This window comes from Symphalangus syndactylus, chromosome 11, assembly GCF_028878055.3.
Source record: "Symphalangus syndactylus isolate Jambi chromosome 11, NHGRI_mSymSyn1-v2.1_pri, whole genome shotgun sequence".
Taxonomy (NCBI): domain Eukaryota; kingdom Metazoa; phylum Chordata; class Mammalia; order Primates; family Hylobatidae; genus Symphalangus; species Symphalangus syndactylus.
The window spans coordinates 19,271,224-19,290,246 of NC_072433.2; the positions used below are offsets into that span (position 1 = coordinate 19,271,224).

Consider the following 19,023-nt stretch of genomic DNA (forward strand, 5'->3'; position numbering starts at 1 on the left):
GCAAGACTCCACCTCAAAAAAAAAAAAAAAAAACAATGTTCCAAGGCCAGGCTCAGTGGCTGTAATCCCAGCACTTTGGGAGGCCAAAGTGGGCGGATCACCTGATGTCAGGAGTTCAAGACCAGCCTGGCCAACATGGTGAAACTCCTGTCTCTACTAAAAATACAAAAATTAGCTAGGCGTGGTGGCAGGCCCCTGTAATCCCAGCTACTCAGGAGGCTGAGGCAGGAGAATCGCTTGAACCTGGGTGGCAGAGGTTGCAGTAAGCCGAGATCGCGCCATCACACTCTAGCCTGGGGAACAAGAGTGAGACTTCGTCTCAAAAAAAAACAAAAAACAAAAAAACAATGTTCCGAGAGTACAAGTTTGAGGTGGAGGGAGTCATGGCAGGACAGGCGTTTAGAAAGTTTCTTCCACTCGGCCGGGTGCAGTGGCTCACACCTGTAATCCCAGCACTTTGGGATATATACAGCCATATGAACAGATCATGCCATTATATTCTAGTCTGGGTGACAGAACAAGACCCTGTCTCAAAAACAAAAGCAAAATACTAAAATTACAAAAAAAATAATAATTAGCTGGGCATGGTGGCAAACACCGGTAGTCCCAGCTACTTAGGAGGCTGAGGTAGGAAGACTGCTTGAGCCCAGGAGGTTGGGGCTGCAGTGAGCCACAATTATCATGCCACTGCACTCTAGCCTGGGTGGCAGAGGGAGTACCTGTCTGAAAACCAACAAGGGAAATGCTCATGGCTGGGCCCAGTGGCTTATGCCTGTAATCCCAACACTTTGGGAGGCCAAGGTAGATGGATCCCTTGAGGTCAGGAATTCAAGATCAGCATGACCAACGTGGTAAAACCCCGTCTCTACTAAAAATACAAAAACTAGCCAGGTGTGGTGGTGCACACCTGTAGTCCCAGCTACTTCGGAGGCTACGGCAGGAGAATCGCTTGGACCCAGGAGGCAGAGGTTGTAGTGAGCTGAGATCACAACACCACACTCCAGCCTGGATGGCAGAGCAAGACTCCGTCTCAAAAAAAGAAAATGTTCAACAGATACCTGCTTGATGAATAAATTAAGAATGTGAGGATCAGGAAACAAAGGGTACAATAAAGGGTAAAAAGAACTCCCCGTTTCTTGGCCGGGCACAGTGGCTCATGCCTGTAATCCTAGCACTTTGGGAGGCCAAGGAGGATGGATCACAAGGTCAAGAGATTGAGATATCCTGGCCAACATGGTGAAATCCCATCTCTAAAAATACAAAAATTAGCTGGGCATGGTGGCGCACACTTGTAGTCCCATCTACTTGGGAGGCTGAGGCAAGAGAATTGCTTGAACCTGGGAGGCGGAGGTTGCAGTAAGCCGAGATCACGCCACTGCACTTCAGCCTGGTGACAGAGTGACTCCTCTCAAAAAAACAAAAAAGAATTCCCCGTTTCTGATAGAGATAGTATATTTTATACTGAAAAGCCAATGAGGCCAGAAGACCTGAGTTAGGGCAACTGTCTTTCCACGGGTTTGGAGGCTCGTGGCTTCTGTAAGGTCTACGCTTGCCTGACACAGCCCGAGCTGGCCAGGTTCCCAGATTTATCTGTTTCTTGCTTCTTGGTCACTGAGATTTCAAGATAGGCATGTGTATTCCTCCCTATCTCTGGAGGCAATCTGTGGCTGTGGTTTCCTCAGTTCAGGCTGAAAGATAAGTAACTGCTGGTTTATCTAGGATTGTCAATTTCTAGTTAAACTGGCTTAAAATAATCTCCCACTTGTCTGAACACATGCAGACTCAGCATTGAAAATTAATGGGAGGCCAGGCGCGGTACCTCACACCTGTAATCCTAGCACTTTGGGAGGCCGAGGTGGGCAGATCACCTGAGGTTTGGGGTTCGAGACCAGCCTGGCCAACATGGCAAAACCCCATCGCTACTAAAAATACAAAAATTAGCTGGGTGTAGTGGCACATGCCTGTAATCCCAGCGACTCAGAGGCTGAGGCAGGAGAACTGCTTGAACCCAGGAGGTGGAGGTTGCAGCTCCAAGCAGAGATCACACCACTGCACTCCAGCCTGGGCAACAGAGTGAGATTCCATCTCAAAAAAAAAAAAAAAAAAAAAAAATTAACATATGCTAGTGACATCTCAAGGACTTCTGGTGATATCTCCAGCCTGCTTGACTGAAACTTTACCTATGCCATATGTTTGCTAATAAACATGGGGCTGCCTTAGTCAGTGCTGAAGGTTAGCAGCAGCCTCATGATCATTTTATGACAGTAGCAAAGGTGACCGTTGGTGGAGATGCCAACAAGCTCTCATTCCCCATGATAGAGGCCTGGGGTCAGCCACAGTGGGTAATTTGTACTCACAGAATATCTTCAGTCTCAGGGGCTCCTTTTGGGTTCCCTGAGCTCCTGACTTCTCAGGTTCTAGTTATGTCTAACCTGGTCTTGACTGCTCATTTGCGGGTCAGGACAGCAGAAGCTGTCTGTTTACTACAGTAGATGTAATTCGCATTTTTGGACACAATGACCAGTGGAGATTACACATCCCAAACTGCCCTCATTCCCCAACATGTGCACGGACAGAGTGGGATGAAGGTGCGCCAGGGTGGTGGGAAGCCCCAGGGATTCTGGTGGCTAGCCTAGCTGTCTACAGGATGGCACAGTTCCTCTTGGGCAGCTCATTTATTCCCTCCGCGCAGAACTGTTAACATCTCTGTGCCATTCTTCAGTTAAATGAGAACCTAACGCAGGCCTGATGCATGGCTCAGATTACACAGGGGATGTGAAGAGGCTTTGGGAACATATCCTCTCTCCTAAGGACAGGGAGGGGATGCTAGTGTGGGGTGCCTGCGATATTGCATGCAGGTCAATGAGAACAGTTACCGACACACAGACTTAACCCGAGTCCTCAAAGATGTGTTTTATTATTATTTTTTCATCCTTTAAACATGAATCTAAATGCTGGCTTAAAATAAAGATTCATGCACAAAGGGCTTCCCAGTTTATGAACAATACTGGCTGTGACTTTTTGAGTTCCATGTTGTGGGCCAGGCACTTACCTTATTATTATTTCTAATCTTGTCAATGGTACTTTATATTTGAGCTCTTGCCTACTCTGCCAGAGCAAGGATTATAACCTTAATTTTTTTCTTACCCCAGAACCTATGCTCTTAACCCTATTCAATGCTGTCTCTCTCTTTGGCTAAGAAAGGCTTCTGAGGCAGGTGGAAGGAAGGAAGGAAGGAGGGAGCGATACAAGGAGAGGCTTTCTGATTCCGTAACACACCTGGTTGTTGCAAAGTTCACCTCTACATATAAAGTTTTTGTTTTCCAAGTCATTGAACCGGCGACATATTCTACCGGCCATTTTGGTTGTGGCAACCCCAATTCCCTTGATTTTTTTTTTTGTGACAACAAAGGGAATTAGAGTAGGCCGCCCTGCCCGGGCTTTTTAAGAAACCCCAGCAGGCCGGGCGCGGTGGCTCACGCCTGTAATCCCAGCACTTTGGGAGGCCGAGGTGGGCGGATCACTAGGTCAGGAGATCGAGACCACGGTGAAACCCCGTCTCTACTAAAAATACAAAAAATTAGCCGGGCATAGTGGCGGGCGCCTGTAGTCCCAGCTACTCAGGCTGAGGCAGGAGAATGGCGTGAACCCGGGAGGCGGAGCTTGCAGTGAGCCGAGATTGCGCCACTGTGCTCCAGCCTGGGCGACAGAGTGAGACTCCGTCTCAAAAAAAAAAAAAAAAAAAAAAAAAAAAAAAAAAAAAAAAAAAAAAAGAAACCCCAGCAACCCCCCCGGGTAACGAGCGCCGCTCTCCCGCCCGCCGATCCAGGGTGTGTGCGGTTTCCAGCACGGCCTCCTCCTTCGCCCCACGTGGGTTCGCGGGTCGGCGCTGGCGGGGCGGGGCTCGGCAGGGCCACGCTGCCACGCCCAGCGTCTCCGCCCCCTCATTTAAATACGCGGCGCCGGCGAGTGCGTCGAGCTCGCCGCGGACTCAAGATGGCGGCGTGTGGACGTGTACGGAGGATGTTCCGCTTGGCGGCGGCCCTGCATCTGCTGCTGCTAGCTGCGGCCGGGGCCGAGAAACTCCCCGGCCAGGGCGTCCACAGCCAGGGCCAGGGTCTCGGGGCCAACTTTGTGCCCTTCGTAGGGCAGGCCGGAGGCGGCGGCCCGGCGGGTCAGCAGCTGCCCCAGCTGCCTCAGTCATCGCAGCTCCAGCAGCAACAGCAGCAGCAACCGCAGCAGCAGCAGCAACAGCAACAGCAGCCTCAGCCGCCGCAGCCGCCTTTCCCGGCGGGTGGGCCTCCGGCCCGGCGGGGAGGGGCGGGGGCTGGTGGGGGCTGGAAGCTGGCGGAGGAAGAGTCCTGCAGGGAGGACGTGACTCGCGTGTGCCCCAAGCACACCTGGAGCAACAACCTGGCGGTGCTCGAGTGCCTGCAGGATGTGAGGGAGGTGAGGAGGTGGGACGAAGCCGGGAGGGCCAGGCCTGGTGCGGGCCCGAGTGTGTTGCCGGCCTTGGAAGCCGCTGACGCCGGTCGGCTGCTTTTCTCGCTTCCTCTGTGCTGCACTCGCTCCTTCCCTCTTTGCTCCTCACTTCCAGGCGCATTCAGGGAAAAGGATCCCACTCCCACTCCTTCTTTCCCCCGCCCTTATTTCCCTCCCTGTTGCCGGGGTCTGGGACGAAAACCTGGGCTCCTGGCCGCAATCCGCCGAGGCCCAGAGCGTGTCTGTTCGCTCCTGTCTTTTGTGTGATGCTTTATGCGGAGTGTCTCCTCGCCGAAGACCAGTTTAGGATTTTGCCATCAGTTTCGACTAGGACAATTTGTGGCAAGCCATTTAAACATAAAAAAATGCCTGGCGTACTTAGGCTGTAAAGAATGATCTGTTTATTAGCAGTACATGTTTGATCTGCTGTTTACTACAGTAGATGTAATTCGCAAATCCATCTTCTTGGTGCTGAAATTAATGTATGCTTTGTTTTTTTCACTTCCTTTGGTCAGTTGTATTGAACCCTATGTTTAAGCTGTTAACTCCCAGTGACTTGGCGCCCCAAAGCTTGAAAAGTTGGGGAAGCGTTTGAAGCTGTGTTTGTGACTGGGTTATGGGATCTTGTCTTTCTGAGGTCTGAGTGTGATTTTAACCAATATCTCTTAATGAAATCTAGATTTGCCATTGCTTGGTGTGATTCAGTTAAGTGACATTGATAATTTATAATCAAGTGACAGTGATAATTTATAATCTAGGTTTAATGCTGCAGACCATAATGACAATTCCCAAAGTTTGGGAGCAAATCTGACAGTGGTAACTTTTTCCAGAGGTGTAGGTATATAAAATTAGCCCTAAAGATTGACAAATAGAATGAAACTACTACTTGATACTGTTTTTAATTTTCTTTTTTAATATCAGATTTGTTTAAGGCGTTCAAGCTGTAGCAAGACCACTGGCTTGTAGAAATTTTCTACTCTTGGCATTTCCCCCCCGTTCATCTGGTGCTCTAGTACTCTATACAAAAGCAATTCAGATAGAGGAAAAGACATACATAAGCAGGAGACAGAAAGAAAGGAAGTTTCCAGAGCCCCTAGAAATGTGAGGCCTTACCTGACTTCTCATCTTCAGCTTAACGACTAGAAGGATAGTCCTCTGGTAGAGACAGCTAAGATTCCTAACTCTGTCAAACTTTGTGGAATTTTCTTTTTGCTCTTTGAGGACACATAATAGATGTCGTTTCATCATACTAGGATCCTAATACTGGTGACCAAACAATTATTAGTAGTTTGTGGTAGAAACAGCACATTATTAGGGAAAGTGGCAAAAAGTGGCCTTTTCAAAGAGTGTATATATCGTTCATGTGTATTCCGGACATTTGGAAACCTCCACTTAAAGGAGGCAGTTTTAAGCTCCCGAGGAGGAAAGGCGTCATGTAAATTGGAAATGGGGGTTTTGGGGGGTTGGGGGGAGGTGGAGGGGCCAAATTTCCAATTTAATGTTTTTTCCTCCAGTTTTTACATACCGAAATAATGAAGGAATAGTACTGTGAACACCTGTGTATATTCTTCAGGAGGTGGAGTTATTTTAAAACTTCTTTTCTTTTTCTTTTCTTTTTTTTGAGATGGAGTCTCACTCTGTCGCCAGGCTGGAGTGCAGTTGGCTTGATCTCGGCTCACTGCAACCTCCACCTCCCGGCTTTAAGCAATTCTGCCTCAGCCTCCTGAGTACCTGGAACAACAGGCGCGTGCCACCATGCCCAGCTAATTTTTGTATTTTTAGTAGAGACGGGGTTTCACCGTGTTGGCCAGGATGGTCTCGATCTGCTGACCTTGTGATCTGCCCGCCTCGGCCTCCCAAAGTGCTGAGATTACAGGTGTGAGCCACCGCCCCCACCCTATTTTCTTTTTCTTTAAAGACAGCGAAAGGAAATTTCATTCTGCTTAGTCTGGGAGTTAATTAAATCTGATCTATGTGTTTGAAAGAGCATAACTTAAAGAAGTAAACTAGTTAGGCACATTTGAAGAAACATGTATGGACTATGTTTTGTATTTGCTGTTCAGTAAGTAGAACTATTTGATAGTGAAATAGATATATGTACTTTTCTGTCCCTTTGCATACAAATGCAGGGAACATTTTCCTATCCGTACCCATTATTGGAATTATGAAAAGGCAGAGCATATGAGTACAGTTTTTCCTTGGTATCACTGGAGGATGGTTCCAGGCCTCCTGCAGATATTGAAATCCGAGGACGCCCAAGTACCTTATACCGTATAAAATGGTGTCGTATTTCCATATGATCTGTGCACACCCTTCCGAATTCTTGTCATCTCTAAAATACTTATGATACCTAGTACAGTGCCTACATATCACTTCATTCATGTGGATTCACTGTAGTACTTGGCATATGTCAAACTTAACTTTTGCTTTTTGGAACCTTATGGAACTTTTCTTTCTGAAAAAAATTTTTTATGATGGAGACAGGATCACGCTCTGTCATCCAGGCTGGAGTGCAGTGGTGCAGTCATAGCTCACTGCAGCCTCAATCTTCTGAGTTGGAGAGTTCACTGAAGCCTCCACCTTCCGGGTTCAAGTGATCTTCCCAGCTGGGCTTCCCAAAGTGCTGGGATTAGAGCTGTGAGCCACTGTGCCTGGCCTTGGTATTCTTTTTTTTTTTTTTTTAACGCTCTCAGATGAGTCATGCTTTTAAAAAGGCCAAGTATATCATGGGTCCACTATTAAATAATAGATGTAATAGCCAGTAATGGTGTGTTAGTAGTCCTAGTTGTGTGTGTATAATTATTAGTAGTTCAAGTTATTTAAATAAAAACAAAAAATTAGAAAGTATAAGGCAGAAAAGAAAAAATATTCCCTGGGCTGTTCTAGTAGGTGGAGTAATAATACCAAAGAAAGAGAAGATACTGTTGCCTAGTATGTGATAAGGAAGGCATGCTTGATGTCAGTCATTTTAAAATACTTTACGTATTCTTGGTTGAAATGGCCAGTAGCACTTTTTTTTTTTTTACACTAATGTCTTGTATTTCGAAGTTTCAGATGGAGACCTTGGTTCCTTAGAAGTTTGTGGTGTTCAGCCGGGCGCGGTGGCTCACACCTGAAATCCTAGCACTTTGGGAGGCTGAGGCAGGAGAATTGCTTGAGCTAGGAGTTCAGTACCAGCCTGGCAACATAGTGAGACACCGTCTCTCAAAAAAGAAGTTTGTGGTGTTCATAAATTAGATTTTCTTTTTTTTTTTTTTGAGACGGAGTCTTATTCTGTCGCCAGGCTGGAGTGCAGTGGTGTGATCTTGGCTCACTGCAACCTCTGACTCCCTAGTTCAAGCAATTCTCCTGCCTCAGCATCCCAAGTAGCTGGGATTACAGGCACACACCACCTCGCTCGCCCAGCTAATTTTTGTATTTTTAGTAGAGACAGGGTTTCACCATGTTGGCCAGGGTAGTCTTGATCTCCTGACCTCATGATCTGCCCACCTTGGTCTCTCAAAGTGCTGGGATTACAGGCATGAGCCACTGCGCCTGGCTGCTGCCGCTGTTGTTGTTGTTGTTTTGTTGTTGTTGTTGTTTTGAGACGAAGTCTTGCTCTGTTGCTCAGGCTGGGGTGCAGTGGCACAATCTTGGCTCACTGCAACCTCTGCCTCCTGGGTTCAAGTGATTCCTCTGTCTCAGCCTCCTCATCACCTTGGCCAGGCTGGTCTTGAACTCCTCACCTTAGGTGATCTGCCTGCCTCGGCCTCCCAAACTGCTGGATTACAGGCATGAGCCATTGTGCCTGGCCCATAGATTTTCTTACACAGAAGTAGAGAGAATAGGGTAATGAGTGCCCGGGTATACATCACCCAGCTTCAACTGTTCCCACCCTTTTTTTTTTTTTTTTTTTTGAGAGACAGAGTCTCACTCTGTCACCCAGGCTGGAGTGCAGGGGCATGATCTCGGCTCACTGCAACCTCAGCCTCTCGAGTTCGAGCGATTTTCCTGTAGCTAGGACTACAGGCGTCTACCACCACGCCCGGCTAATTTTTGTATTTTTTAGTAGAGACAGGGTTTCACTATATTGGCCAGGCTAGTCTCGAACTCCTGACCTCATGATCTGCCCGCCTCGGCCTCCCAAAGTGCTGGGATTACAGGCGTGAGTCACCGCGCCTGGCCCCGCCCTTTTATTTTTAGGGCACAGGGTTGGGAGGCTGGCATATTTTAAAGCAAATCCCAAATACTGTCATTTCAAATACTTCAAGCATGTCTGTGATAAATACTTTTTAAAAACTAGAAGCTTTTTTTTTTTTGTATTTAAATGTATAATGAAATCTTTCTTTTGCAAGTAATTCTGACACTAAAAAGAAAAACATAAAAAAATTCTTTCTTGGCCGGGCGCGGTGGCTCACGCTTGTAATCCCAGCACTTTGGGAGGCCGAGGCGGGCGGATCACGAGGTCAGGAGATCGAGACCACGGTGAAACCCCCTCTCTACTAAAAATACAAAAAATTAGCTGGGCGTGGTGGTGGGCGCCTATAGTCCCAGCTACTCGGAGAGGCTGAGGCAGGAGAATGGCGTGAACCCGGGAGGTGGAGCTTGCAGTGAGCCGAGATTGCGCCACTGCACTCCAGCCTGGGCGACAGAGCAAGACTCCGTCTCAAAAAAAAAAAAAAAAGATTCTTTCTTGCCACCTTTTCTTGATATGTCAGTGTCAGATTATAAATTTGTAACCATGCTCTAAGCTTTGCACAGAGTGAATGCTTTGTAAATGTTTAAATAAACTAATTTAGGTATTGAACAGGAATTAACATTTCAGTGTTAGAAACCATAAACCCCCTTTTAGACTCATAGGTAAACATTTTTGTTACTCTGCTTTTAACCTTTCACTTAACTGTATACTTAAGATAGTGGACTACACCATCTCTATTGTCTCACTGTTGATAATGACTATCATTATCAATGATAATGATAATGAAGTGATAGTGCTAGTGCTAGTGTTACTCTTTTAGCAGAGAAATAGGCTCAAAGAGCTAAAGTTGTCTGATGTTATATCCTAAGTGGTAGAGCTGGTATTCAGCAAGTCCTTTTTGACTTAAAAGACCATACTCTTTCTAATCTACCATGGGTAGTTGTAGCTAAGGAAATGAGCATGTGACTGTTGAGAATGCCACAGGTTTATAAATGTATGCTAAATGGGACACAAGAACAATTGAGTTGTAACAGCGCATTGAAGTATTTGTAGATTTCTCAGGCAAATGCATTATCACCCAACGCTAATTTAATTAGTCTGAGTGCATCATAAACCGAATTTCTGCTTTATGAAAAGAGTTTCAAATCCCAACTCACCTTAAGCAGGATTTGTACGAGAACACTGGAAGCATTTAGTTGTATTTCCTTGATATTTATATTGAATCCATGGAACATCACAAGAAGTGAACTGAGACTAGAGCTGTCAGTGCCATTACCTAACAAATGACTGTAAGCAGTCATTTTCTCTCTCTCTGCTTCCTGATGTGTTAAATGAATAGTTGGGGTATACTTCTTTTTTTTTTTTCTAATTTTAAGAGAGACAAGGTCTTGCTGGGTTGCCCAGGTTGGTCTGTAACTCCTGAGCTCAAGCGACCCACCCTCCTCCGCCTCCCGGATGCTGAGGTTACAGGTGGAGCCACCACACCCTGCCCCTACAGTACGGTTTCTAAGATCTCTGCTGTCTAACCTGTATGAGTCGTTTCCTGTATATATTCTCTGTATGTATATATTGTAAAGTGTCTAGGATTATATATGTACCAGCTCCTGATTCCATATTCATTCATGGAGGGAATCAGTGACAATGAATAATTTAAACAGCAATTAATCCAAACATTGTTTGGCTTTAGGATATATTATGATTGTTTTGCTTGAGCCAATATGGAATTTCCTCCTATGCTGTCTCTGGTTGGAAGCAATCTAACCACATAATCAAGTCATTATTGATCTTCTGTTATACACCTATCATTGTGGAAGGACACTAGTACTTTAAGACACCACCATTGCTTACAGTTGGTTTGATAAATGAGATTGTTGTAATCAAGAAGCGATTATATAAGAGAGTGTTAATCACTTGATGTCATACAGATAGTAAATTATTTTAGGGCAGTGAAATAATCACAAAATTAGGATTTAGATTTGGGTGGAACCCAGCTCTGCTATTCTTAGCTTGAAATTTCTATCACTGCTTTTTTTTTTTTTTTTCTTTTTTTTTTGAGGTAGAATCTCTCTCAGTCGCCCAGATTGGAGTGCAGTGGCGTATTCTTGGCTCACTGCAATCTCTGCCTCCTGGGTTCAAGTGATTTTCCTGCCTCAGCCTCCGGAGTATCTGGGACTGCAGACATGCGCTACCATATCCGGCTAATTTTTGTATTTTTAGTAAAACGGGGGTTTCGCCATATTGGCCAGGCTAGTCTTGAACCTCTGACATCAAGTGATCTGCCTGTCTTGGCCTCCCAAAGTGCTAGGATTACAGGTACAAACCACTGCACCCGGCCTCTTTTCTTAAGCAAGGCTGTCTCATTTAGCTTTGTCCTTGTTCTTTCTTTTCTTTGAGAGTCTTGCTCTATCTCCCAGGCTGGCTGGAGTGCAGTGGCATGTTCATGGCTCACTGCAACCTCAAAGTCCTGGGCTCAAGCTCTCTTCCCACTTCAGCCTCCTTAGTAGCTGGGACTATAGGTACACAACACTACTTAGCCTTGTTCTGAGCGGAGATATACATGAACTCATGAATTTGATGTGCTAGGTATACTTCTCTAATGTATATGAAACTAAATATATGACTATAAAATATACAGTACCAACACATACCACCTGAAATCATCTTGCATATTACCAATAGCACATGCTTCAGAAAGCACTAACACTGGATCATCTTTCTCTGTTGTTTTTTTTTGTTTTGTTTTGCTTTTGGTTAAGACGGAGTCTCGCACTGTCACCCAGGCTGGAGTGCAGTGGTGCGATCTCACCTCACTGCAACCTTTGCCTCCTGTATTCAAGCAATTCTCCTGCCTCCGCCTCTCTAGTAGCAGGGATTACAGGCGCCAGCCACCATGCCTGGCTAATTTTTTTTTTTGAGACGGAGTCTGGCTCTGTCACCCAGGCTGGAGTGCAGTGGCGTGATCTCGGCTCACTGCAAGCTCCGCCTCCTGGGTTCACGCCATTCTCCTGCCTCAGCCTCCCGAGTAGCTGGGACTATAGGCGCCCGCCAGCACACCCGGCTAATTTTTTGTATTTTTAGTAGAGACGGGGTTTCACCATGTTGGCCAGGATGGTCTCGATCTCCTGACCTCGTGATCCGCCCGCCTTGGCTTCCCAAAGTGCTGGGATGACAGGCATGAGCCACTGCGTCCGGCCGAGGCCTGGCTAATTTTTATATTTTTAATAGAGACGGGTTTTCACCATGTTGGCCAGGCTGGTCTTGAACTCCTGACCTCAGGTAATCCCACCCTCCTCGGCCTCCCAAAGTGTTGGGATTACAGGCATGAGCCACCACTCCTGGCCTTGGATTATCTCTTAAGATTCTTCCAGCTCTGGTGCTTTGTGATTTTGTGATTTGTGGGAATACAAAATGTGTGCAAGAGAGTCGTAGCACAGGTGGAAAGGGGAGATGCTTTGGGGAATTATTTTATTTATTTATTTTTTTTGAGACGGAGTCTTGCTCTGTCGCCCAGGCTGGAGTGCAGTGGCGCAATCTCGGCTCACTGCAAGCTCCGCCTCCCGGGTTCACGCCATTCTGCCTCAGCCTCTCTGAGTAGCTGGGACTACAGGCGCCTGCCACCACGCCTGGCTAATTTTTTGTATTTTTTATTAGAGACAGAGTTTCACCGTGGTCTCGATCTCCTGACCTCGTGATCCGCCCGCCTCGGCCTCCCAAAGTGCTAGGATTACAAGCGTGAGCCACCGCGCCTGGCACTTTGGGGAATTATTAAAGGGACTCTATTGACCGAAATAGAGAACTTGAAAATGTTTTCAGTCCGGGTCATAAAGGGTCATATATTCACCTCTAGCTGGTTCTCCAAGTAAAGTCCAGAAATGGGATGTTCTTATCCCTACCTGAGATAAAAATATTCCAGCAGATAATTGAGAATTACCTGTAAAGTAGCATTGTCATTTATGGCAAATACTTTTTAAGAAATCTCTTGATGAGAATGCTTTACAGTATATAGTTGCTTAATAATTCATTGTTCTGTAGAAGGAAACAAAATACTTGAACAGTCCAAAAGATGAGATGCTGTATTTCTCTTTTGTACATTTCTCCTAGTGTGTTCAAAACAAATTTACCCAGGAACAATAACAAAAATCTCTTTATATAAGTTATTTATATATATATATATACTTGTTGTTTTGAGGTGGAGTTTCGCTCTTGCTCAGGCTGGAGTGAAGTGGAATGATCTCGACTCACTGCAGCGTCCACCTCTCGGGTTCAAGCCATTCTCCTGCCTCAGCGTCCAGAGTAGCTGGGATTATAGGCACTTGCCACCGCACCCGGCTAATTTTTGTATTTTTAGTAGAGACGAGGTTTCACCATGTTGGCCAGGCTGGTCTCGAACTCCTGACCTCAGGCGATCCACCCACTTCAATCTCCCAAAGTGTTGGGATTACAGGTGTGAGCCACTGCACCCAGCCCTATTTATATATTTTTAAAAGCAGCAATTAAAATGGCTTATAAGCTATCATGTAAATTAATTTTTCTTTTTTTTTTTTTGAGACGGAGTCTCGTTCTGTCGCAAGGCTGGAGTGCAGTGGTGCGATCTCGGCTCACGGCAACCTCCACCTCCTGGGTTCAAGTGATTCTTCTTCCTCAGCCTCCCCAGTAGCTGGGACTACAGGTGCCCGCCATCACGCCCGGCTAATTTTTTGTATTTTTAGTAGAGACGGGATTTCACCATGTTGGCCAGGATGGTCTTGATCTCTTGACCTCGTGATCCGCCCACCTTGGCCTCCCAAAGTGCTGGGATTATAGGCGTGAGCCACAGTGCCCGGCCAATTTTTCTTCTTTCAGCAAACATTTATTGAAACCTGTGTACAAGACACTGCTCAGTGTTCAAGTATACTACTGCTACTAATAATGGGTAGCATTTACTGAGGGTTTTCTGTGTGCCCTGTCCTGAGGGACCGGATGCTTTCTAGGCGTTATCTCATTTAATCTTATGAGAGATGTTTTACTATTATTATTATTGATTTTGTTTGTTTGATTTTGTTTGTTTGTTTGATTTTGTTTTCGAGACAGAGTCTTGCTCTGACGCCCAGGCTGGAGTGCAGTGGTGTGATCTCAGCTCACTGTAGTCTCTGCCTCCCGGGTTCAAGCGATTCTCCTGCCTCAGCCTCCTGAGTAGCGAGGACTACAGGTACACACCACCATGTCCAGCTAATTTTTTTTTTTTTTTTTTTTTTTTTTTTTGAGACAGAGTCTCACTCTGTCGCCCAGGCTGGAGTGCAGTGGCACGATCTCAGCTCACTGCAAGCTCCACCTCCTGGGTTCACACCATTCTTCTGCCTCAGCCTGCCGAGTAGCTGGGCCTACAGGCGCCCGCCACTGTGCCCAGCTAATTTTTTGTATTTTTTAGTAGAGATGGGATTTCACCGTGTTAGACAGGATGGTCTCAATCTCCTGACCTCGTTATCCGCCCGCCTCGGCCTCCCAAAGTATTGGGATTACAGGCGTGAGCCACCGCGCCTGGCTAATTTTTGTTTTTTTAGTAGAGGCAGGGTTTCGCCATGTTGGCCAGGCTGATCTTGAACTCCTGACCTCAGGTGATCTGCTTGCACCACCTTCTATCACCAGAGCTTTTTTTTCCTTTTTTCTTTTTCTTTTTTTTTTTTTTGAGATGGAGTCTCACTCTGTAGTCCAGGCTGGAGGGCAGTGGCATGATCTCAGCTCACTGCAACCTCCGCCTCCCGGGTTCAAGCAATTCTCCTGCCTCAGCCTCCTGAGTAGCTGGGACTATAGGCACACCCCACCACGCCCAGGTAATTTTTATATTTTTAGTGGAGACGGGGTTGCGCCATGTTGGACATGCTGGTCTTGATCTCTTGACCTGGTGATCCTCCCACCTCGGCCTCCCAAAGTGCTGGGATTACAGACGTGAGCCACTGTGCCTGGTGAGTTTTTGTTTGTTTGTTTGTTTGTTTGTTTTGAGACGAGGTCTCACTCTGTTGCCCAGGCTGCAGTGCAGTGGCATGATCATGACTCAGTGCAGCCTCTGCCTCCCGAGCACAAGTGATCATCCCACCTCAGCCTCCTGGGTATCTCCTCCTTGGTGACCATACTTGGTTAATTTTAAAAGTTTTTTTTTTGTAGAGATGAGGTCTCACTCTGTTGTCCAGGGTGGCCTCCAACTCTTGAGTTCAAGCAGTCCTCCTGCCTTGGCCTCCCAGAGTGCTGGAGTTACAGGCATGTGCCACTGTACCCAGCCTATTACATGCTATTATTTTTAGTGAGAAAACTGGTTCTAAATAGCTTGCCTCAGGGCTTGTAAGTAGTGGAATCAAGATTTGAAAACAAGTCAGTCTAGCTGTGTGATAGCTCATTTTTCCCCCCGTCCCTAAGGCATAAGTAACCTAGGACTGCATTGTCTACTGTGGCAGTCACCAGCTATGTGCAGCTAGTGAACAGTTGAAACATGGCCTGTTTGAATTGAGATGTGCTGTAAGTATAAAATACACATTTGATTTTGAAGATTTAGTACCAAAAGGATGTATATCACAATAATTTTTTTTTTTTGAGGTGGAGTCTCTTGTGGCCCAGCCTGGAGTGCAATGGCACGATTTTGGCTCACTGCAACCTCTGCCTCCCGAGTTCAAGCAATTCTCCTGCCTCAGCTTCCCGAGTAGCTTGGTTTACAGGCACACGCCACCACTTCTGGCTAATTTTTGTATTTTTAGTAGAGAAGGGGTTTGACCATGTTGGCCAGGCTTGTCTCGAACTGCTGACCTCAGGTGATCCACCCGCCTTAGCCCCCCAAAGTGCTGGGATTACAGGTATGAGCAACCGCACCCGGCCCACGATAATTTTTTTTTTTTTTTTTTTTTTTTGAGACCGAGTCTCGCTCTGTTGCCCAGGCTGGAGTGGAGTGGCATGATCTCAAAATGTGTACACTTTGAAGGGGTAAATCCTCTCGGTAAAGGAATTAAGTTCTGCCAAATTTGGAATACTGCCTATCAAAGGAAAACTCCACTCTCACGTATAAGGGGCAACCTCTGCCTCTCAGGTTCAAGCACTTCTCCTGCCTCGGCCTCCCAAGTGGCTGGGATTACGGGCATGTGGCACCATGGCTGGCAAATTTTGTATTTTTAATAGAGATGGGGTTTCGCCATGTTGGCCAGGCTGATCTCGAACTCCTGACCTCAGGTGATCCTCCTGCCTCGGCCTCCCAGAGTGCTGGGATTACAAGCGTGAGCCACTGCGCCCGGCCCGATAATTTTTATATTGTTTATGTCTTAAAAAAAAGTCAATATATTGGGTTAAATAATAAATTATAAAATCAATTTTACTTTTTAAAAATAAATGACTACTAGAAAACATAAAATTATATATGTGTCTCATATAGTTCTTATGAATAGCACTGATCTAGAAGAAAAAGATGTCTTTACTGAAAACCATAATACAAGTTTTAAAGTAATAAATGTTATAAGAGAAGAATAAATTAAATGCTGTATGTGTATAGTAGAGGAAATGGTTGGGAGAATCAGAAAAAAAAGCCCTTCAGTACTTTTTTTTTGAGACAGAGTCTTGCTCTGTCGCCCAGGCGAGAGTGCAGTGGCGCGATCTCGGCTGACTGCAAGCTCCGCCTCCTGGGTTCATGCCATTCTCCTGCTTCAGCCTCCAGAGTAGCTGGGACTACAGGCGCCCACCACCAAGACCGGCTAATTTTTTGTATGTTTAGTAGAGACCAGGTTTCAATGTGTTAGCCAGGATGGTCTCCATCTCCTGACCTTGTGATCTGCCCGCCTCGGCCTCCCAAAGTGCTGGGATTATAGGCGTGAGCCACCGCACCCAGAGCCCTTCAGTACTTTTTAATTCTTCTTAAATTGGTGGTTCATGTTAATTTAAAAAAATTTTTTTTTTTTTTTTGAGACAGAGTCTTGCTGTGTTGCCCAGGCTGGAGTGCAGTGGCGCGATCTCGGCTCACTGCAAGCTCCGCCTCCTGGGTTCATGCCCTTCTCCTGCCTCAGCCCCCTGAGTAGCTGGGACTACAGGTGCCCGCCACCACGCCCGGCTAACTTGTTGTATTTTTAGTAGGGACGAGGTTTCACTGTGTTAGCCAGGATGGTCTTGATCTCCTGACCTCATGATCTGCCTGCCTCTGCCTCCCAAAGTGTTGGGATTACAGGCGTGAGCCACCGCGCCGGCCTTAAATCAACATGGTTTGATTTGATAGGCAGTATTCTAAATTTGGCAGAACTTAATTCCTTTACCCAGAGGATTTACCCCTTCAAAGTGTACGCATTTTGAGATCATGCCACTGCACTCCAGCCTGGGCAACAGAGCGAGACTCTGTTTCAAAAAAAAAAAAATTTATTGTGGGCCGGGCGTGGTTGCTCATGCCTGTAATCCCAGCACTTTGGGGGGCTAAGGCAGGTGGATCACCTGAGGTCAGCAGTTTGAGACAAGCCTGGCCAACATGGTCAAACCATGTTGAGCTGCTTTAAAATGCCTCTGAGGCCGGAAGCAGTGGCTTACACTTGTAATCCCAGCAATTTGGAAGCCTGAGGTGGGCGGATCCCCTGAGGTCCAGAGTTCAAAACCAGCCTGGCCAATATGGTGAAACTCCATCTCTACTAAACATACGAAAATTACCCTGTGCGTGGTGGCGCACACTTGTAGTCCCAGCTGCTACGGAGGCTGAGGCTGGAGGATCGCTTGATCCCGGGAGGCGGAGGTTTCAGTGAGCTGAGATTGGGTCACTGCACTCCAGCCTGGGCAACAGAGTGAGAGTCTGTCTCAAAAACAAAACGAAACAAAAGCCTCCTAATCTTGTTCATGAGTAGATTTCATCTTCAGAATGCCTAATTTATGAGTTGTAAGGGGTGCTTTAGCTCCTTCAACTTGAGAACAATACTCTGATAAAACTAGAGGTCAGTCAGTGACTCATCTTAATTTGGTTGCTTTAGATAGATTTGAAACTTAAGAAAGGATCCTAAGTGATGGCCCTCAGAACTGTGCCAGTACTACCCTTTGTATCTGCATTAAAATAGAGTGTGAAGGAACAAGGAGTGTGGACTGGAATCTAAAAACAATGACTTAAGAGAACCAGGCATCTGTAGTCATTCAGATTTAATAATTTTACTGAAATCAGAAAATTTTGTTTGACTGAATGTGTGATATTTACAGGACCTGTACATTTTCCTATTAAAGGCTTGAATAACACCTATAATTCTTGATAGGGTGAATCATAGTAAAAATGGGTGCTGACTTGAATCCTGGATCTGTACACTTGTGAAATAAAACAAATTCTTAAAATATTTTTGTGTTTCTTTAAAAAATAAATGTGATAGGCTGGGCACGGTGGCTCACACCTGTAATCCTAGCACTTTGGGAGGCTGAGGTGGTCGGATCACCTGAGGTCAGGGGTTCGAGACCAGCCTAGCTAACATGTCGAAATCCCATCTCTACTAACAATACAAAAATTAGCCAGACGTGGTGGCGCATGCCTGTAACCCAGCTACTCAGGAGGCTGAGGCAGGAGAATTGCTTGAACCTGGGAGGCAGAGGTTGCAGTGAGCCAAGATCGTGCCATTGCACTCTAGCCTGGGCAACATTGAGACTCTGTCTCAAAACAACAACAACAACAAAAAAAAATAAAAATGTTATACTTATTTAAAATCATAAGCATGATAAACAATGAAGTGAAATGGTAGGTGAGTAAAATTAACCAGGAGAATATGAATATAAGTTTTAAATCAATTGAAATACAAATTTTAAACAAATGACAGCAAAAGAAATTATGTTAAAAATGCTCTGGTACTGGCCAGGTGTGGTGGCTCACACCTGTAATCCCAGCACTTTGCGAGGCCGAGGCGGGCAGATCACCTGAGGTCAGGAGTTTGAGACCAGCCTGGCCAACGTGGTGAAACCCCATCTCTACTAAAAATACAAAAATTATCTAGGCATGGTGACACATGCCTGTAATCCCAGCTACTCAGGAGGCTGAGGCAGGAGAATCGCTTGAACCCAGGAGGTGGAGGTTGCAGTGAGCCGAGATCGTGTTATTGCACTCCAGCCTTGGTGACGAGTGAAACTGTCTCCCAAAAAAAAAAAAAAAAAAGCTCTGGTACTTCACTTGTAATTTAAGTTTAAACTATAAAGACTGCCCTGCAAGTCATTTAACAGAACTCTCAAAATTCTTGCACTGGCCGTATCAGCTCTGTAATGTGATAAACAGCATGAAGTAGACAGTAACTTCAACGATGCAGAAAGGGGTGTAATAGAGAATTTTAATCATTAACAAATATCATGCCATCTGTTAATTAGTGCCATTGAGTCCATTTTGTGTTGCTATAACAGAATACCCAGGACTGGGT

At 45.9% G+C, this 19,023-nt stretch overlaps 1 protein-coding gene across 2 annotated transcripts in view; it reads left to right on the forward strand.

Annotated features, from left to right (window-relative positions):
* Positions 1–3,952: 3,952 nt before the first annotated feature.
* Positions 3,953–19,023, forward strand: part of GLG1 (golgi glycoprotein 1) — a 163,359-nt gene continuing 148,288 nt past the window's right edge. The window contains exon 1 of one of the 2 annotated variants that reach the window (XM_055233250.2): positions 3,953–4,449. In XM_055233250.2, the coding sequence (XP_055089225.1) occupies positions 3,997–4,449 (453 nt within the window). In that variant the 5' untranslated portion in view covers positions 3,953–3,996. The remainder of the gene's footprint in view (positions 4,450–19,023) is intronic. The other variant, XM_063611556.1, reaches the window with a different exon arrangement.